The sequence below is a fragment of the Leptodactylus fuscus genome, chromosome 6, assembly GCF_031893055.1.
Source record: "Leptodactylus fuscus isolate aLepFus1 chromosome 6, aLepFus1.hap2, whole genome shotgun sequence".
NCBI classification, from domain to species: Eukaryota; Metazoa; Chordata; class Amphibia; order Anura; family Leptodactylidae; genus Leptodactylus; species Leptodactylus fuscus.
In genome coordinates this window covers 21,216,961-21,237,147 of record NC_134270.1, presented here as the reverse complement: position 1 = coordinate 21,237,147, position 20,187 = coordinate 21,216,961, and the positions used below count along the sequence as shown (strand labels likewise).

The 20,187-nt window shown below is 43.7% G+C and overlaps 1 protein-coding gene across 1 annotated transcript; it reads right to left on the bottom strand.

Annotated features, from left to right (window-relative positions):
* Window positions 1-547: 547 nt before the first annotated feature.
* LOC142210347 (uncharacterized) lies at window positions 548-9,002 on the bottom strand. Its single transcript, XM_075279431.1, has 13 exons — window positions 8,861-9,002; window positions 7,582-8,259; window positions 7,207-7,320; window positions 5,615-5,674; window positions 5,094-5,226; window positions 3,734-3,790; window positions 3,003-3,068; window positions 2,700-2,756; window positions 2,557-2,619; window positions 1,766-1,831; window positions 1,390-1,455; window positions 1,260-1,316; window positions 548-1,032 (listed from the first exon to the last, which is right to left on the bottom strand). Exons 2-13 carry the CDS (start codon window positions 8,248-8,250, stop codon window positions 716-718), a joined length of 1,725 nt encoding a protein of 574 aa, XP_075135532.1. The 5' UTR covers window positions 8,251-8,259; window positions 8,861-9,002; the 3' UTR covers window positions 548-715.
* Window positions 9,003-20,187: the final 11,185 nt, after the last annotated feature.

The window sequence follows — 20,187 nt, the reverse complement described above, 5'->3', positions numbered from 1 at the left end:
CCTTTGGAGATCTGAGAAGAATGGTGGATCCGGGCTTGATAAGATGTGGGCTGCTAAGACTTAAAACCAGCCATTGTGTCTACATCTGGAGCAAGCAACTGCGAATCAGCAATTGTACATCATCTTCTACTATAAGGTTGTCTTTGGCATTTTCTCAATTAGATCTTTCCTAGTAAATTTGGGTGACACATAAGGCGTCATGCACACAATTGTGTGTTCCAATGTTTGGTTCAGTTCATGACTGATCTTAATTGGTCCTAAAATACCGTAATGGAACACACTAGGATCTCACACTCTGCCTTGTGCCTGAAGCCCAGGTTGTAGTTACTACTCTGCTTATGCAATAATAAAGGGAGCATGGCTGGAGTCTCGGTTGTCAGCCATCTTTTCTAACAATTTCCACATGGGCAGGCTGAATGACTACACGTATCTCCAACAAGCTGCCTCTACAAGTCCTCACCCAGCTTTCCATCAGCTGGCTGGTTCACACAATGTGGTGGTAAAGTCTTCTAGAAACTGCTGCAGCTGTTCAGAAACAAACCTTTTATTAACCTCGAAGTCGCTTTATAAAAGAACAAACATTCCACATGAAGCCGCCATCTTTACACACGCCTGTTATTATGGCTGGCAGCCGATCAGTTCGCTATTTTTCCTCCTCACTGTGGGTGGACTGATGGTACGTGCCCGCGCCCCCCCTCCCTCCTCCTGCTGGTGGTTACAGCCGCTGCTTCTTACTGTGTGTGAGCACGTGCAGCTCCAGTTCATATTTATCAGGGAAGATGATGTCACACAGGTCGCAGCGGAGCTCTAGCGCCGTCTCCGCTCTCTTCACAGGCAGCTCCGGTAAACAGATGGTGACGCCAGACAAGCTGACTGGACATTGGATTCTGCCAGCGTGTTTTCCGTATTTAAAGCAGTTTCGTCCTTTAGGTCTTGGGTCGTCTTGTGGGATCCATGTAGAAGAAGTTGTACCGTCCTGAGCGATCCAGAGCTCAGAGCCTGAGGACTCAGATTCTTCTATGGTGTCCGCTGCTGCATGGAAACATGGGAGAAGTTTACAAGTCTCTTTTGGAGCAGTGTGGTACTCTCTACATCCCCTGACTACACCCCTGTATCACTGCTGTTCTAGGGCCGTACCCCTCCACGGACACATCATATCAGTAACAACGAAAGAAGGTTGCAGATAAAGTTACAGGAGGGTGCTCACAACCTTCCCTCCAATACTATATGATGATCATACAGAAATGTGAACACAGTACCTGGGGAGTCGTCTCTTCTTTCGGGAGTTTCAGGTGTCGGGTCAGCAGTGGCATTATCTGGGAGAAAGACATTAGAGGGTAAGTAATGGATCACAGAGTTGCCATCAAATCTGCAGATGTGATATTTTACCTGAGGGCTGGTTTTCTTCCAGGATTTCTTTATCTTCGTCTTTTTTTCTTTTCCCTTTGTATTTATCTAAAAAAAAACAAAAAAAAACAAACCTTTAGGCCATAGGTCCAAAATCTTAATGTTTTCCTATAAGTAAAAAAAAATAAATCTTGAGAATGGCACCATGACGACACTACTGGCAGCTAATTTAGTTCATCATTTACCCTCCCCACGAGGAAATATAGGGGGAAACCATGGGTCAGATTCCTGCAAGAAAGAGCAACCCTGGTCCATAGGCTGAGTGTGGTATTGTAGCTCAGCCCAATCACTTATACCCACAAGTTACTGTAGTCTTAATACACAGCCCTACACTGGTTAACAGCGACATGCAGCTCACCTGTCTGTGCTGGGGGTGACACAGGGCTCTGGGGAACGTCCAGGTGACCCACAACATCCTTGTCTCCTGAAAGATAAGTAGCGCTCATCATATAAGGAGATGACCAGTTCTACAAACACACAAGAACCCTGATTATGAGGAGGGTCCTGCTACTTAGAGACCACTCTTTCTGCTCCTGTATCATTACTACTCTTCTACCTGCCAGTATAATCCCACCATCAGATCTTGATAAAGAAGTATAAGTAAGGACATACAAGTGTTACTAGGTAGAGTTGTAACACAACCAGTACTGCTCCACATCCAACTACTAGTCCCTACCACCGGTGATGTAAATTATGAGAATGCAGTTAAAGTTGCAAGAAGGTGCTTCAGGCTGGTGCAGCAGAAGTGGAAATGTTTAAAGGGATTCTATCATTGGGAGAACTTGCCGAGTTCTATAGCGAGCTTCAACAAAATGGCGCTCTGAAGGAGTGGAACTGCGCATGCCCGAGAATTCAAATGCAGCAGCGAGATCTGGCAGGAAGAACTTCCAGAGGAGTAGGGTCAGACAGAGCTGAAGCAATGGATGTCCTGGGGAACGCCAAGGGTGCTCGGTGGGCTCATTTACATAAAGTAATTAACCAGGATTACAATGAAATGGCGGGGAGAATCAAAAAAAAGAAGGTAGTAGTAGAATATCCAGGAATGTCTTTATCTCAAAACCACTGACACCAATGATAAAGGGATTGTAACATCTCCCTTTTCCAAAATGGTACAACCCATTGCTATGATTTTTTTTTTTTTATAAATACCTGAGGGCGACTCTACTTTTACACGCGGAGGGGTGTCAGCCACTGGTTCATCAATGTCATCATCTGCATAGTGAAGTATCAGGCGGTTAATACAATTCCACAATATACAGGCAAGTCCAACCTGCAGAGCTGAGACGTCTTACCTGAGGAACAACTCATCTCCAGAACTTGTAGATCTTCTCTTGTTATTTCCTCTTTATCTAAGCCAAGCAAGAAAATACTATTAGCCGAGAGTAAGGCAACCGCCATATTGGCGAGGGATAATGTAACTCTCCATAGAGATGATGAGGACTGGACTATCAGGATTTCACATTTATCAAGTATCGAAAAGCAAAACCAATGCAAACGCAATGTAATAATCTACAACGCTGCCCCTTCAAGGGATTGTCCAGAATTAAAGCAGAATGTTCTTTCCAAAAATATACAACAGTGACAGTGGGGCTCACCTGTCATCGGAGGGAGAGTTGTGGGGCTTGGGAGAAAGTCCAGGGGGCCCCCAAAGTCTATATCCCCTGGAAGATAAACAGGACATCATCATTAGTGGGGCCAATCAATTTAAGGAATGATCTTTCACTGGCTAGTAACCTTACAATAGGGGGCGCGAGATACAAAATTCAGAGCAGATTCATTTCACAATATACAGACATAGGAATAAGCAATTAGGATCAGAATATATACAGTTTGGAGACGTATAGCTTTACACAGAAGATCAGGACATAAAACAGGAAAGAGAAGGGGAAAGTAGAGCTGGACAAATAGTCGAAAAATAATCAAAAACGAACGTCAGACAACAGGATTTAGTTTGTGTCATTTCTTTCAGTTATTACAATATTTGTAAGGTTCAATCTGCAGTTTTGTGCGGACAGAAGATGAGTAACTCTGTATGTCTGATCACCTTCACAGGGTCTGAGGAGACACCAGAGTATTTTAGCAGTTTCGGGTCGGTCCGAATGAAAGCGCCGGGCTGACCTTGCGAGGTTTGCCCAACACACACCTCATATTCATATTTATACATAATAGGGGTGTGACCTAAATAATCACCAATAATCATAATTGAGATTGCCTGATTTAGGACATGTTCGTCCAAGTCCTAGGAGGAGTGTATAGGACCGGGTATACAGGCCGCTCCATGATATATGGAAGATGTCGGCCATTGTGTTACCAGCTCCAAACGCACCAAAGTTTGGCCTCTGTTCACACTGTGTGTCCAGGAAGAAGTCAGTTTTCATTCCATCTACACTCACCGGCCACTTTATTAGGTACACCTGTCCAACTGCTCGTTAACACTTAATTTCTAATCAGCCAATCACATGGCGGCAACTCAGTGCATTTAGGCATGTAGACATGGTCAAGACAATCTCCTGCAGTTCAAACCGAGCATCAGTATGGGGAAGAAAGGTGATTTGAGTGCCTTTGAACGTGGCATGGTTGTTGGTGCCAGAAGGGCTGGTCCGAGTATTTCAGAAACTGCTGATCTACTGGGATTTTCACGCACAACCATCTCTAGGGTTTACAGAGAATGGTCCGAAAAAGAAAAAACATCCAGTGAGCGGCAGTTCTGTGGGCGGAAATGCGTTGTTGATGCCAGAGGTCAGAGGAGAATGGCCAGACTGGTTCGAGCTGATAGAAAGGCAACAGTGACTCAAATAGCCACCCGTTACAACCAAGGTAGCCAGAAGAGCATCTCTGAACGCACAGTACGTCGAACTTTGAGGCTACAGATGGGCTACAGCAGCAGAAGACCACACCGGGTGCCACTCCTTTCAGCTAAGAACAGGAAACTGAGGCTACAATTTGCACAAGCTCATCAAAATTGGACAATTGAAGATTGGAAAAACTTTGCCTGGTCTGATGAGTCTCGATTTCTGCTGCGACATTCGGATGGTAGGGTCAGAATTTGGCGTCAACAACATGAAAGCATGGATCCATCCTGCCTTGTATCAACGGTTCAGGCTGGTGGTGGTGGTGTCATGGTGTGGGGAATATTTTCTTGGCACTCTTTGGGCCCCTTGGTACCAATTGAGCATCGTTGCAACGCCAAAGCCTACCTGAGTATTGTTGCTGACCATGTCCATCCCTTTATGACCACAATGTACCCAACATCTGATGGCTACTTTCAGCAGGATAATGCAATGCCATGTCATAAAGCTGGAATCATCTCAGACTGGTTTCTTGAACATGACAATGAGATCACTGTACTCCAATGGCCTCCACAGTCACCAGATCTCAATCCAATAGAGCATCTTTGGGATGGGGTGGAACGGGAGATTCGCATCATGGATGTGCAGCCGACAAATCTGCGGCAACTGTGTGATGCCATCATGTCAATATGGACCAAAATCTCTGAGGAATGCTTCCAGCACCTTGTTGTATCTATGCCACGAAGAATTGAGGCAGTTCTGAAGGCAAAAGGGGGTCCAACCCGTTACTAGCATGGTGTACCTAATAAAGTGGCCGGTGAGTGTACAATCGCAATAGAAGAGATGAGAGTCTACATTGCCCCCTGTAGATGGCGCTCCACTACACAGAAGACATACCTGAGCTGCCATTAAACGGTAAGTTCTTGGGTTCTTCCACCATGACGTGTTTATAGTGCTCCTCATGGTCCTCAATGTAGTCCCACTCATCCATGGAGAAGAACACCGCCACATCTCCACACTTGATGGGAACCTGCAATGTCGATGTCAACCGAGGATCAGAAATGTAGCACATGACCAGTCACCTGACCCACCCATAGCATGGCACATGACATGACCAGTAACCCAAAACATGGCACACCACATAATCAGTCACCTGACCCACCCATACCACGACACGTGACATGACCAGTAACCCAAAACATGGCACACCACATAATCAGTCACCTGACCCACCCATAGCACGTGGCATGACCAGTAACCCAAAACATGGTATATCAGATGACCAGTCACTGACCTATCCAGAACATAGTACATTACATGACTAGTCACACATCCCATCCAAAACACATGGTGTCACATAACTGAACACCCAACCCATCCAAAATGTGACATCACATGACCGGTCACTGACCACTCACCTCTCGTATCATATTATAAAATTTACTGATGTGCGAGTTTTTCTTCACAACCGTCCACTCCTAATGGAAGAAAAGAGAACAAAGAGATAAAAAGAATTCAAATATGTGACCCCTTTCCAAAAAGAACCCAACCCCCCCCCCATCAACGTTACCAATCCTATCCTGCTAATATTATAAATGTGAAAGATCGTGTGCTTGGATTTTAGTTACTCAAACACACAAAAACCGCTGAATGGATTTGGATGACATTTGGCACATAGAAAGATTGTAACCTCCATTAACACATAGGCTATCCCGGTAAATGACATGGCTTCACGACTGTTATGAATTTATGTTCACATATATTACACTGCCCCTACAGCAGCTTATCTCAGGTTCTCATAAAGCCAGAACCTCTCTGTGTAAACACTCAGCAAACCCTCAGTCCATTGTGTACATGTATTTGCATATTATCTGATCTGCTCCAGGCAGTGCTGACACACTGGATGGGAAAGCACCTTTATTCCAAATAAGCAGTTTGCTACTTTTAACCCTTTCCCGCCGATGGCATTTTTTGATTTTCGTTTTTTACTCCCCTCCTTCTAAACCCCATAACTTTTTATTTCTCCTCCCCCAGAGCTATATGAGGTCTTATCTTTGCAGGACAAATTTTTCTTCATGATGCCGCCATTAATGATTCTGTATAATGTACTGGGAAGCTGGAAAAAAAAATCAGAATGGGGTGGATTTGAAGAAAAAATGCATTTCTGCAACATTCTTACGGGCTTCGGTTTTACGGCGTTCACTGTGCAACCAAAATGACCTGTCCCCTGTATTCTGTGTTTCGGTGCAATTCCAGGGATACCAAATTTATTTGGTTTTATTTACATTTTGACCCCTTAAAAAAAATCCAAAACTGTGTTAAAAATTTTTTTTTCTAAAAGTCGCCATATTCTGACGGCCGTAACTTTTTTTATACATCCGTGTACGGGGATGTATAGGGCGTCTTTTTATGCGGGGCCGGGTGTACTTTTTAGTTCTACCATTTTCGGGAAATGCTATTGCTTTGATCGCTTTTTATTCAAATTTTTATCAGTATCAAGACTGTTTTTCCCGCTACGGCGTTTACCGTACAGGAAAAATATTTTTATACATTTGTAGAGCGGGCGATTTTGGACACGGGGATACCTAACATGTATGTGTTTCACAGTATATAACTACTTTTAAATGTGTTCTAGGGAAAGGGGGGTGATTTGAATTTTTAATACTTTTTAATTTTTTTTAAATGTTTTTTTTTATATTTTTTTTTTTTTTTTTTTTTGCATTTATTAGACCCCCTAGGGGCGCTGAACCCCAGGGGGTCTGATCACTAATGCAATGCATTACAATGCTAATGCATTGCAAAAAAATCATCATTTCTTTTGCAGGCTGCATAGACCAGCCTGCAAAAGAAAGAGCTTGCAGATCCGTCTATTTGCTGAATATACATGGATCATCCATGCCAACAACACGCAGATGAAGTCGCGGGCAGATGCTAGTATGCCAAAATACCAAATATATTGATTTTCAAAATATGCCCCCCCAATGTGCTGCCCCCTGCAGTCGTCTCTCACCTCTTTGGTCAGCACAGAGACGATCTCAGCGGTCTGGTTCAACAGGCGGCCAGTCTTGGCTTTCTGCGCTCTGGAGGAGAGAGGAGCGTCCGACAAATGCTGCAGGAGAGAGACCTGGAAATGTGCAGAGGAGAGTCACTCACCTAGAATGAGAGAAGTAAGGTCTGGCAGTGTCTGATCATCTGTGAGTGGGCGGAGAATCCTGACGGATAGTGCCAATGACTCCGCCTACTCAGACTACGCCACATGTGAAGCAGAGAATGTCACCACAATCACATCCAGAGCTGCAGGGCTCCAGCAAGAAACAGCAAAACTGAATGCAGCTCCGAATGTAACTAGAGTATACAGATTGTAGATGACAGGTTACTTGCTCACCATGACATTCTCCAGGGACCATAGGGCTCGCCTGTTCTCGTCCGCTGTGTCCACTGGCTGCGTTGCGTTGTGGCTGAGCTCGTCTGCTTTGGTCTTCATATCTTTGCGTGCAGCTCCTGTATTTCGGCCATTGGTGTTTAGGAGCTTGTCCGGCAGAGGGCCCAGAGTCCGGCTCTGTTTGGCCCCTTGGTTCCGGCGTACTCCCTCCTGTAGCCGCTTATGAAGGTCCACACTGGCCTGTGGCCCCACCTCCTTTTTCTGGGTGATGGCAGGGGCAGGTTTGGGTGCAGAGGTGTCTGTATTGTCACTTTTACCTGTAGCGTCTGGCTTCTTCTCCTGTGAAGGCTGCGGCTTCCAGTCTGGTGGGGGTTGAGGGTAAATCCCAGGAAACAGGGTGGGGATGGCATCATGTTTGAGCACTATCCTGCTCCCCTGGGCGGTGTAACTGCCTGGTGCAAAATGGGCAGAGCAAATGCGGTATTTACCGGTTCTTGCTTCGCCAAAAACTTTGGCAGCAAAACTATCAAGATCTCCAAAGTTCTGACCGATCTGCTGCAGCCAGACCTTAATGCGGCTGAGCTCCCGGGGGAAGACGTGCATGGTGAGCAGGGGGTTGGAGGCCTTCATGCCCGTGTAGTGGGTGCAGCCCTTCACTATGCAGCTCGGCATCGCCCCCACCTGGAGGAGGAGAAAAGAACAGACATCAATGATCTGACAGAGGATAACACCAATGCTACCCAACAGGAGCGGATGAAACCTGGGGGCAGAGGCCTGTCACCCACTATCTAAGCTGGCGCCAGCAGTCCCTAAAGGAGGTCATGATACGAGGGCAAGGCAAACGCCCCAAAAAGAAAAGACCAAAACTGCAGGATGACAATGAGAGGAACAGCAGCCCCCTATAGTGAGCTACCGTACTGAGATCTGGAGGCTGCACTACTGAGTCTCCCTACTATGACGGGGTAGTGTCACTATTACATGGCGCCCTGCAATACATCCGCCACCTGATAGGTAAACAATAGATGGAATATTGGGGGGGGGGGGGGGTATAGCTTGCGGCGGGGTCACAACAGTCACTGCTCAGCACAATAATTACTGGCTCCATATACATGAAGCAGGACATCACTGAAAGACATGGGGCGTCCATTCACAAACTGGATCCCCACAAGATCCAAGGGATCCACCTCCAATGATCCGCAGATGCCAGACTACTGGACTGTGTGAGGCATGCTGACACTTGTAGTCCTACACACGGCGGGAGAATGACATAACAATGCCAGACCTGAACGGAACAGCAGAAGGAGCAGAACTGGGTGCAGCAGCGGTCACAGCAATCCCCGGGGGTCAGAGCAGAGCTGGCGGGAGGCTGAGGAGGCGCACGGGCAGCCGAAAAATTTGTTTCTTTGCTCGGTTCTAATGGAGTCGCGTCAGGTGACATAAGTCAACCAATGACCAGTCAGCTCTAGTCACATGGTACGACGACAGAAAAAAAACAGAGGAAAGAAAACATCGTGTGTAGTAATGGAAATTGGTCTCCAACAAAATGGCAGCCAGAAGTATTAGCTACAGATGAACGGCAGAGGGCGCAAGTACACGACATATACTGTATAATAACAGCAGAAGGCGCCAACACAAAGGATCCACTAAACTAAAAACAAGTGACCAGCAGGGGGCGCCGGTACGAGACACTCTGTTATAGAGGGAAGTGAACAGCAGAGGGCGCCGGTGTGATACACACTGAACTAGATTAGAGTGAAGAGCAGATAGCATTGGTACAAAATACCCACAGTAATAGGTATAAGTGAACAGCAGAGGGCGCCGGTACGAAACATACTGTAATATAGGGACGTGAACAGCAGAGGGCGCCGGTACCAAACTGATAGTAATAGATTAAAGTGAACAGCAGCGGGCGCTGGTATAAGACACACTGTAAATAAAGGGAAGTGAACTGCAGAGGGCATTATTACCTGGCAACACTGTAATAGATGTAAGTGAACAGCAGAGGGCGTCAGAGACTCACTGTAACAGTATAAAGTGAGGAGAAGAAAGTGTTGGTACAACAGAGTACTATGCACACTGTAATGGATGGAAGTGAACAGCAGAGGGCGCCGGTATGACACATACTGTAATAGAGAGATGCGAATAGCAGAGGGCGCGGGTATGAAACATACTGTAATTTAGGGAAGTGAACACAAGAGGGCGCAAGAACGGGTAATAGACGGACGTGATCAGCAGAGAGCACTGTTTACCTAGCACACTGTAATAGACGGAAGTGGCCAGCAGAGGGTGCCGATACAAGACACACTGTAATAGATGGAAGTGACCAGCAGAGGGCGGCGGTACGAGGCACACTGTAATAGACGGAAGTGACCAGCAGAGGGCGGCGGTACGAGACACACTGTAATAGACGGAAGCGACCAGCAGAGGGCGCCGGTACGATACACACTGTAATAGACGGAAGTGACCAACAGAGGGCGGCGATACGAAACATACTGTAATATAGGGACATGAACAGCAGAGGGCGCCGGTACGAAACATACTGTAATAGACGGAAGTGACCAGCAGGGGGCGGCGGCACGATACACACTGTAATATAGGGACATGAACAGCAGAGGGCGCCGGTACAATACACACTGTAATAGACGGAAGCGACCAGCAGAGGGCGCCGGTACGATACACACTGTAATAGACGGAAGTGACCAGCAGAGGGCGGCGATACGAAACATACTGTAATATAGGGACATGAACAGCAGAGGGCGCCGGTACGAAACATACTGTAATAGACGGAAGTGACCAGCAGAGGGCGACGGTACGATACACACTGTAATAGATGGAAGTGACCAGCAGAGGGCGCCAGTAATGTGAAGGTGAAAAACCTGCTTTCACATACTGACCATTGACAGGATAGAGATACCAAACTCTAACAGGGAATATCAAATCGGTTGTGACTAAATACTACACGCCGTAGGGACCTGCTCCTTATGGCGACTAGTATTTAGCCGGCTCAGTGTGAGTTGTCTATTTCCCATTACTGGTAAGGACCTTTTTGCCCCCTAGTGGTCGGGTCCTTAACTGAGATAGTATTTAGACAGCCCACAGTGAATTGGCTAAATCCCGTACTCCAGAGGGACCGGGTTCTCACCAGTGATAGTATATATATATATATATATATATATATATATATATATATATATATATATATATATACAGCCAGGTCCTCACCAGTGATGGTATTTAGCCAACTCTATGTGAGCCGTCTATTTCCCATCATTTGTAGGGACCATTTTTTCCCCTATTGGTCGCTCCTGAACTCTTATAGTATTCACTGTGAATTGGCTAAACCCCTCTCTCTGTAAGGACCTTTATAATAACTGGGCTCCGGCTTCAGTAATGTTTAAAGGGACAAGATTAAATTGTAAAAATTTTAAGATAAGACACATATTATCTTTATTAGTCCAACAATTGTTTTGAAATCAATAAAAGATGGAAAAAAAACATTTTCAGCAAAAAGTGTGACTGACTTACAAGGTTTCATACCAGTGCGGTCCTTAACTGAGATAGTATTTAGCCGTCTCACACTGACCTGGCTATTTACTATACTCCGTAAGGACCTTTTCCATGTTACAGGGTTTCATCCTGGTGAGGTCCTTCCAGTGATAGTATATAGTCGTCTCACACTGTATCCATCCTATTAATATTATAGTGAGTTTGTGAGTTTGTGTGTTCGGATGTTTGTTCCTCAATCACGCAAAACCCGCTCGACTGATTTGGCTGAAAGTTTCCACAAACATAGTCACTACACCAAAGGTATTACAAATTCAAATCCCCCCCCTTTCCCTAGAACACATATAAAAGTAGTTATATACTGTGAAACACATACATGTTAGGTATCCCTGTGTCCGAAATCGCCCGCTCTACAAAGCTATACAAATATTTTGCCTGGACGCTTAACGCCGTAGCAGCAAACATACTGAAAAGTCCAAAAACGCTGTTTTTTCACTATTTTCATTATCATACAAATATCAATCAAAAGTGATCAAACCAATAGCATTTCCCGAAAACGCAACAACTAAAAACTACACCCGGCCCCGCAAAAAAAGACATCCCCCGACACAGACAAATAAAAAAGTGACTGCTGTCAGAATATGGCAACTTATACAAACAAAAAAATGTCAACACACTACTGGCAGAAAATAACAAATCATACAATGTCGTATATCGAAGTATATTAACTTCAAATCCCTCTGTCCCAAAGACACTATGTGCAGTTTATACCAACACCGTATAGCGGCTCAAATACAAATTACATTCAACACAAAAGTCTCATGTATTCTCGCAATTAAAGCAAAAACAAGATACAAAGTTACATTTCATATCCCATACCTTATACACAGTACGAAAACCTTACCCGCCCCTGTATATACCCACTGCTATAATCACCGCAGACCAAGTCGCGGGTACCAGATAGTGTATTATATACTGTACTTAGGAGGTGTCAGATGGTATAAGATAGTATATAGTCAGTGTATGAAGAGATCTGTGAGGAAAGAGAACATGTATTGTTTGAAGGTCCGCGACCTGGATACGTGAATCCCCTCATTGAATGTAAGACTGCCATGTGATGACATGGCCATTATTCAGTGTGGTGTGAATGTAGGCTTATAATATGAGTACTGTATACTGCTTATATATAGTAAATAACTGCTGTATTACCCAGAAGCCGCACGGCTTGTAACATCGGCAGCAGTTTTGTGAGTGAAGCCGCTGCTTTCCGGTAATATCCAGTATTCACTATACAATTGTATAGTAAACTGTGCTGAATGTATGTTAGGGCGGGTTCACACCTGCGTCCGGTCTCCGCTTTGCAGGTTTCCGTCCTCTGCCCGAGAAACTGGACAGGAGACGAAAACTGGCAGTCACTTTTCATGTGAATGGGTTTGCAAAGTGTCCGCCCGTGAGCGTCTTCTGGTCTCCGTGGCTAAACCCTTTTTTTTTTTTTTTTTTTTAACTGGACAGAAAGTCCAGTTTACAGGTCCTGTAATCTGACACTAGAGTGGGACCATGTATCTCAGAGGTGTGTTTCTGGTGGGACACTTATTGTAGTACACCTCAGATAGCAAGAAGAAGGGAGGTCCTACTCTCCATATTGATGCATGTCCCTTATGATTACAGGTACAGTGATTAATTGCTGCAGCCATGTTGTTGTTATATTCTCATATTGTATTGTTCAGTATATGTTGATACAGTCACTGATGTTAGGAATGACTGAGAACTTGATGCTAATGTATAACTACTAGATAGTATGTAAGGACACTTATTGTAGTGCACCTCAGATAGCAAGAAGAAGGGAGGTCCTACTCTCCATATTGATGCATGTCCCTTATGATTACAGATAAAGTGAATAAAGAATATAAACCCCCCCAACCACACCAGTGTTAGTTCATTAGGTGTGCAACAAAAATGGCGACGAGGATGGGATTGAGTGACAATTCATAGAAGATACAGAGCAGAATTCACTCAATAAGAGATAGAAAAGAACCAATTGTAAAGTGCAGCCATCTCAGTGATATCCTGTGAGTGTCCCCTCAGTGAGATCCTGCCCAGCAGACTGACAATGGATGTGGAGAGCTGTATTAATGACATTAGTGAGTCCTTGCTGCATCTAACATTTGATGAACTGGGTGCTGTTAGCAAATATCTTAAAGTGCCAGGGGAGCAAATCTCCAAAGCCAGAACCCGCAGGCACCTGCTGAATGCCATCAATAAACTGCTTGATGAAGTGGGAGAAACAGAAGATGAAGATGTTACCTGTCTGTTCCTCCAAAAGTGCAAACAGTTCATTACAGATCTGCATTCAGAGGCAGAGGTCGGGGCACAGGCAAAAGAGACTAAGACCCAGACTCAATTGGAAGATTTAAAGGCACAGTACCTTACTTTGCAGAAAGCATTCCAGGAATCTAGCAAACTGTTAGAAAAAGCCCTTGTTTCTGAGACATCAAGTCAAGCAAAGCAAGAGGTGTCAGAGAGAGAGACTTACTGCAGGACTTCTCCACAGAACATGTGGCCAGAAATGACAATACGGAAAGACTTTAAAATTAGTGGTCAAATTGGTGAAAGAGGTCAAAAAGACAAACTGTCTTACACAAATCTCATGCACCAGATAGACATGGGACTGCAAAAGGGCTACAGTGAATTAGAAGTGATTGAGGCAGTAGTTAAAGCAATAAGCCCCGGCCTGAGTATAAGAAATATGTTACAGATGAAAAGTGATCTAACACTGCCACAGCTGAAGACTATCCTAAAAGGACACTACAAGGAGGAGAGCAACTCTGACTTATACCACCGGTTGGTAAATATCTTGCAAGACAGCAAAGAATCTCCTCAAAATTTCCTCTTCAGGGCTATAGAACTAAAGGACAGACTTCTCTTTGCCTCTAGAGAAGTGGGAGCAGAGGAAAAATTTGAAACGGATTTGATTCAAAGGAAATTCCTGAGATCAGTAGGAACAGGACTGCTCAGTGAACACATTAAATTCCAATTGAAACCTTATTTGGATGATCCCACTGTCACTGATGACGTATTAATAAAGAAAATGAATGAAGCTGCCAGTTGGGAACAAGAGAGGGAACAGAAATTAAAGAAGTACTCTTCCAGCAAAATCAGCAAACTTGGCGAAATGCAGGCTGGTACCACACAACAAGGATTACTTACAAAAGTAGAGTCATCTACAACTCAAACCGCCCCACCTACGCTAGAATCAAAGAAAGTTCCACCTTCAGGAGATACAGAAGTGACAAGCTGGGAGGAGGCTGTGAAAGAACTGAGGAATGAGATGTCAGAATTGAAAAAGTTACTTAAGACTTCTCAAGAACCAAGATTGGTTTCATCCCAAGTAACTTCCAGAAATAAGCAGAATCCAATTTGTGAGGCCTGCAAGACATCAAATCCAGGTCATACATGTCGCCACTGCTACAAATGTGGCAAAGAAGGACATTATGCTAGGGGATGTTGTGCACCCAGATCTGCACAGTTAAAAGACAGGAGGTTGCTGATGAGGGACAATCAGTAACCTGTGCCAAGCCCCAGTCCCAACCAAAGAAAGTACCATCTTCAGGTATGGAAGCCAAAGAAAATCTGCTACATACTTATTTCCAAAATGTATGTGATCGTATCCAACAACTGGAGCTTCAACAGAACAATATACAGCAAGTCACTTCTAGGAAGTGCACGACAACTAACTTACATATGAGTGAAAGTGTGTCGAGAGGCCAAAGAAAACTCATCAATTTAATAGGAAAAAGGTGTATGGTCCTATGTAAACTAAATGGGGTTCCTCTTCAGGCATTATGGGACACTGGAGCTCAAGCAAGTATCATCAATGAAAGTTGGCGGCAGCAGTACCTTCCTCAAACAGAAGTAAGGGCAGTGGAAGAATTACTAGGCTCTGAACCATTATGCGGGAGAGCGGTAAACAAGACCGAAATTCCTTTCATTGGTTGGATAGAAGTAACCTTTCAGCTGTCCTCTGGTAATGACAACATAGAACTTCTGGTGCCTTTTCTAGTATCTAGTGACAATAATGTAGCTGAAGAGCCAATCATTGGATATAATGTGATTGAGGAAGTCATCCTGAGAAAAATCCCTTCATCATCTTTGGTGAGTACACTGGCTGCATCATTTTCACTGCCGACAAGAAGAGCAGAGATGGTGGTAAAAGCCGTCCAAGTGAGCCAAGCAGAAACATTTGTGAAGGAGGTAAGAACTGGAGTACGTCGTACCATTATTCCTGCAGGTACTATAATGGGTGTCAAGTGTGGTGTCCATGTGGGACCTCATAAGAAGAACCAGGAAAAGCTCTTTGTGCCAAGTAACACTGCACAGTTACCAGAGGGAATATATACAGATGAGACAGTTGTGATTGTACCTTATGACAACTATGCTCGGGTAACCATTCCAGTAATGAACCCCACTAAACATGATATTGTACTGGATCCAAAAACCGTGTTGGGTCACTTGGAAACAGTCAAAGCGGTATATCCAGCTTGCATAAAACCTGTTCAAGTTTCTTCTCTGACTGCAAACATACAAACAGTGGAAAATGTTGACAAAGCAGAGGGTGAAGTGTCTTCAGTTAAAGAGGAATGGGATCCTCCGGTTCCTACGGATCATCTTGATGCAGACGAACAGTGCATAGTAAGGCAGATGTTAAGAGAAGAATGTCATGCCTTCTCCAGAGATGAGTCTGATGTTGGATGTATTCCATCACTCCAATTAAAGATTAATCTAAAAGACACCACCCCCGTTAAAAAGACATATACTTCGGTGCCAAAACCGCTTCATAACGAAGTGAAGGAGTACCTACAAGACCTGATAAATAGAGGATGGATTAGAAAGTCAAAATCATCCTACTCTTCTCCTATAGTATGTGTAAGAAAACGAGATGGTAGCCTGAGACTCTGCTGTGATTATAGAGAACTAAACCAGAAGTCAGTTCCTGACCGTCATCCTATACCGAGAATCCAAGATATGCTGAATAGTTTGTCAGGAAGTTCATGGTTTTCTGTGCTTGATCAAGGGAAAGCCTATCACCAAGGATTTATGGAAGAATCCAGTAGGCCTTTGACAGCCTTTATAACACCTTGGGGATTATATGAATGGATCCGTATTCCTTTTGGGCTCAGCTCAGCTCCAGCGGAATTTCAGAGAAGCATGGAAGAATGCTTGGAAGGACTGAGAGACAGTATCTGTCAACCATATCTTGATGACAACCTGGTTCACAGTAAGTCTTTCACTGAACATGTGGAACATGTACGGACTGTGCTTCAGCGCTACCAACAGCATGGAATCAAGCTAACACCGAAGAAATGTGAGCTGTTCAAAAGACAAGTCCGGTTCCTAGGTAAGAGTGTCTCTGCTGATGGCTATACTATGGATCCAGCAGAAATTGCTCCAGTAATGGCTTTGAAAAACAAACCTCCATCTACAGTGGGAGAGCTTAGAAAAACACTAGGTTTTCTGTCTTACTACCGGACATATATTCAAAATTTCTCCCGGATTGCCGCTCCACTGTATGATCTACTGTCGGTAGGGCCTTGTTCACCATCACCCACACAAAAGAAAGCAAAGAGAGATAGATCCAAACAGAAGGAAAAAAGTCAACTTCCTGCACATCAGCCCATCAATTGGACTGCCCATCATCAAGAAATCCTGGAGAGACTGATTGATTTGTTAGTTAAGCCACCAGTGATGGGATATCCAGACTTCAACATCCCATTCATACTGCACTGTGATGCGTCTCAGGAAGGACTTGGTGCTGTCCTATATCAAAGGCAAAATGGCAAGTTGAGAGTTATTGGTTATGGCTCAAGAACTCTTACTGCAGCAGAGAAAAACTACCATTTGCACTCGGGGAAACTTGAGTTTTTGGCAATGAAATGGGCAATATGTGACCGTTTTAGAGACTACTTGTACTATAGTCCATCATTTGTTGTATATACAGACAACAATCCACTTACCTATGTTCTCACTACAGCGAAATTAAATGCAACTGGCCATAGATGGGTGTCAGAACTTGCAGACTTCAATTTTAGCATTAAATACCGCCCAGGGAAAGCAAATGCAGACGCTGATGGATTGTCAAGAATGCCACTAGATCCTGACCAGTATATGAAGGAATGTTCCCAAGAAATCAGCATGGAAGCTATTGGTAGCACTGTCCAAGCAGTTCAGATACAAGAGGAGGAACATATGCCATGGTGGTGCCCTGTAACTGTAGAAAGTACAGCTGGAGAAGCTGAACAAAGCCTCAGAGCAAGCATTAACCAGCTCCCAAAAGAAACTATCAGAAAAGCACAAGAAGAAGACAAGATCATTGGGAGACTGCTACACCACAAACATCAAAATAGATTTCCAGCTAAGAAGGAGAGACAAACAGAACCACCAGCTGTAACTGCCTTATTCAGAGAATGGTCTAAGTTATACCTCAATTCAGATGGTATTCTTTATAGGAAGACTAGCCATAACTTACAATTAGTCCTGCCAAAAGTCTACCATAGGACAGTATTCAAAGAACTTCATGAGCAAATGGGACACTTAGGAGTAGAAAGAACTGTCAATCTTGTTAGAGAACGCTTTTTCTGGCCATACATGCAGAAGGATATTGAGCATTATGTCACCAGAGAATGCAAGTGTCTAAAAGACAAACGTCCCAATAAACCAACCAGAGCACCATTGAACAACATTGTCTCCACCTATCCTTTTGAAATGGTATCGATTGATTTTCTGCATCTGGAAAAATGCAAAGGAGGATATGAGTACATCCTTGTTGTAATGGATCATTTTACAAGGTTTGCACAGGCATATGCTACCACAAACAAGTCTGGTAAGACTGCAGTAGACAAGATATTTAATGATTTTGCTCTAAAGTTTGGCTTTCCAACAAAATTACACCATGATCTGGGAAGAGAATTTGAAAATCAGTTATTTGCAAGACTTGGGAAATACTGCAGAATTCAGAATTCTCATACAACTCCATATCACCCAGAGGGTAATGGACAGGTTGAACGTTTTAATCGTACATTGTTGTCAATGTTGAGAACTCTTACAGAGGAAGAAAAGCAAGACTGGAAGAATTCTTTGTCAAAAGTTGTCCACGCTTACAATTGTACTAAAAGTGAAGCAACAGGGTATTCACCTTTCTACCTATTGTATGGTCGATCACCAAGACTTCCAATTGACATAATGTTTGACACTCCAGTATCAGAGAAATACAAAACTTACGCAGATTATGTTACAGTCTGGAAAAAGAGAATGGCAGAAGCTTATAAAATAGCTTCAGAAACAGCAAAGAAGTCAGCATGTAAAAGCAAGGAATACTATGATCAAAAAAGTCATGGTGCTGAACTTACTCCAGGAAGTTGAGTTCTAGTGAAGAACTTACATGAGAAAGGAGGACCAGGAAAACTTCGCTCCTATTGGGAAGATAAGATTTATGTTGTCGTGAGAAGAAAACACGAAAACAGTCCAGTGTATGAGGTAAAACCAGAGTCAGGTGGCAACAGATCAAGGATTTTGCACCGTAATCTGTTATTATCTTGTGACTATCTTCCAGATGTACAGCAGACTGCTGAATTGTTAAGCCAAGAGAGATCCTCCAAAGCAAAGCGACCAAAACCAACATCGCATGTAGGATATGAAACTGATAGTGTTGATGAAGAAGATGAAATGTGTTCATTAAGTTCACCTACAACAGATAACTATACAGCACAAGGCAGTAAACTTAATCCTGACGCAGCAGAATTTGAACCACAAAATTCATCAGAGATCTTGGTATCACCTGAAGGTCTACTGTCAGAGTCAGAAAAGTCATCAGAGGAATCTGCAACAACTCCAGAGGAAGAAGTATGGATGGAGAAATCTGAATCAACAGACCCAGAAACAGATGAAGAAACAGAAATTTCAGAACAACAGACTTGGAAAAGATCTTCTGTTGCGAGAGAAAGGCGAAGGCCGGTTACACTTACTTATGATACCATGGGAGAACCAAGTAGGGTACCAAGAAGTTTTCATGCTAAACAGGTAGTGAAAACCATTGGCCAAGAGAGACAACCTGAATGGTACCTACCACCAGCATATTTTCTGGAGAACTGTGAGCGGATATAAAGACTATTTACCTTCAAAGCAATTGCACTGTTACGTTTATAATTAGTTTGTTTATTTGGCAATGTTTCTAGTTGTGTAGCGATAGAAACTGTGAGGTTACAAGGTCATATGGTCGTATTTAATGCAAAAATTAGACCTGACCAATCTCCACCTCATAAAATGAGGTTCAGATATTGTAGTAGCATTGTTATGCATGGTGGTCCAATACTACTTAGAACCAGTGCTAACATTGGCTCTTCTAGGTCTCTTAGCTAGCAACGGACCTAGAAGTAAGTTGTGACATTTTATAGGAACATATGTCACAATGAGGCATTGACCTCTATTGGAGATATCACCACCAATTGATTGTTCTCAAATACTAAAGTACCTTAAGACAATCCACATAATTGTGGAAATGCGGAATGTCGAGGACGACATTAATTTAGTGGGGAAGAATGTGAGATATATACAGAGAAAGATCCACCACACAAAAATTTGGATATTACCTAGTGTCAGACTAGCAGTTTACAGGTCCTGTAATCTGACACTAGAGTGGGACCATGTATCTCAGAGGTGTGTTTCTGGTGGGACACTTATTGTAGTGCACCTCAGATAGCAAGAAGAAGGGAGGTCCTACTCTCCATATTGATGCATGTCCCTTATGATTACAGATAAAGTGAATAAAGAATATAAACCCCCCCAACCACACCAGTGTTAGTTCATTAGGTGTGCAACATATATATATATATATATATATATGTATATAGATGTGCGCGCATATATACATATGTGTGTGCATATATATATATATATATGTGCGCGCATATATATGTGCGCACACACACACACACATATATATGCACACACACACATATATATATGCGCGCACATAAGACTTAAAAAGAATTTGCCCCCTTCCAGAATCATTACTTTTCTCCTGTACTTGTAGTGCAGAAGTCTCGCCCCTGG

Bases quoted from the DNA above. Each gene is read 5' to 3' on its own strand.
- LOC142210347 (XM_075279431.1), bottom strand. From the start codon at position 8,250: ATGCCGAGCTGCATAGTGAAGGGCTGCACCCACTACACGGGCATGAAG. The intron at 7,321-7,581 runs GTGAGCAAGTAA...GCACATTTCCAG, and splicing joins GGTCCCTGGAGAATGTCATG to GTCTCTCTCCTGCAGCATTT. The intron at 3,791-5,093 runs GTATGTCTTCTG...CGGTGAGTGTAG, and splicing joins ACCGTTTAATGGCAGCTCAG to ATGGAATGAAAACTGACTTC.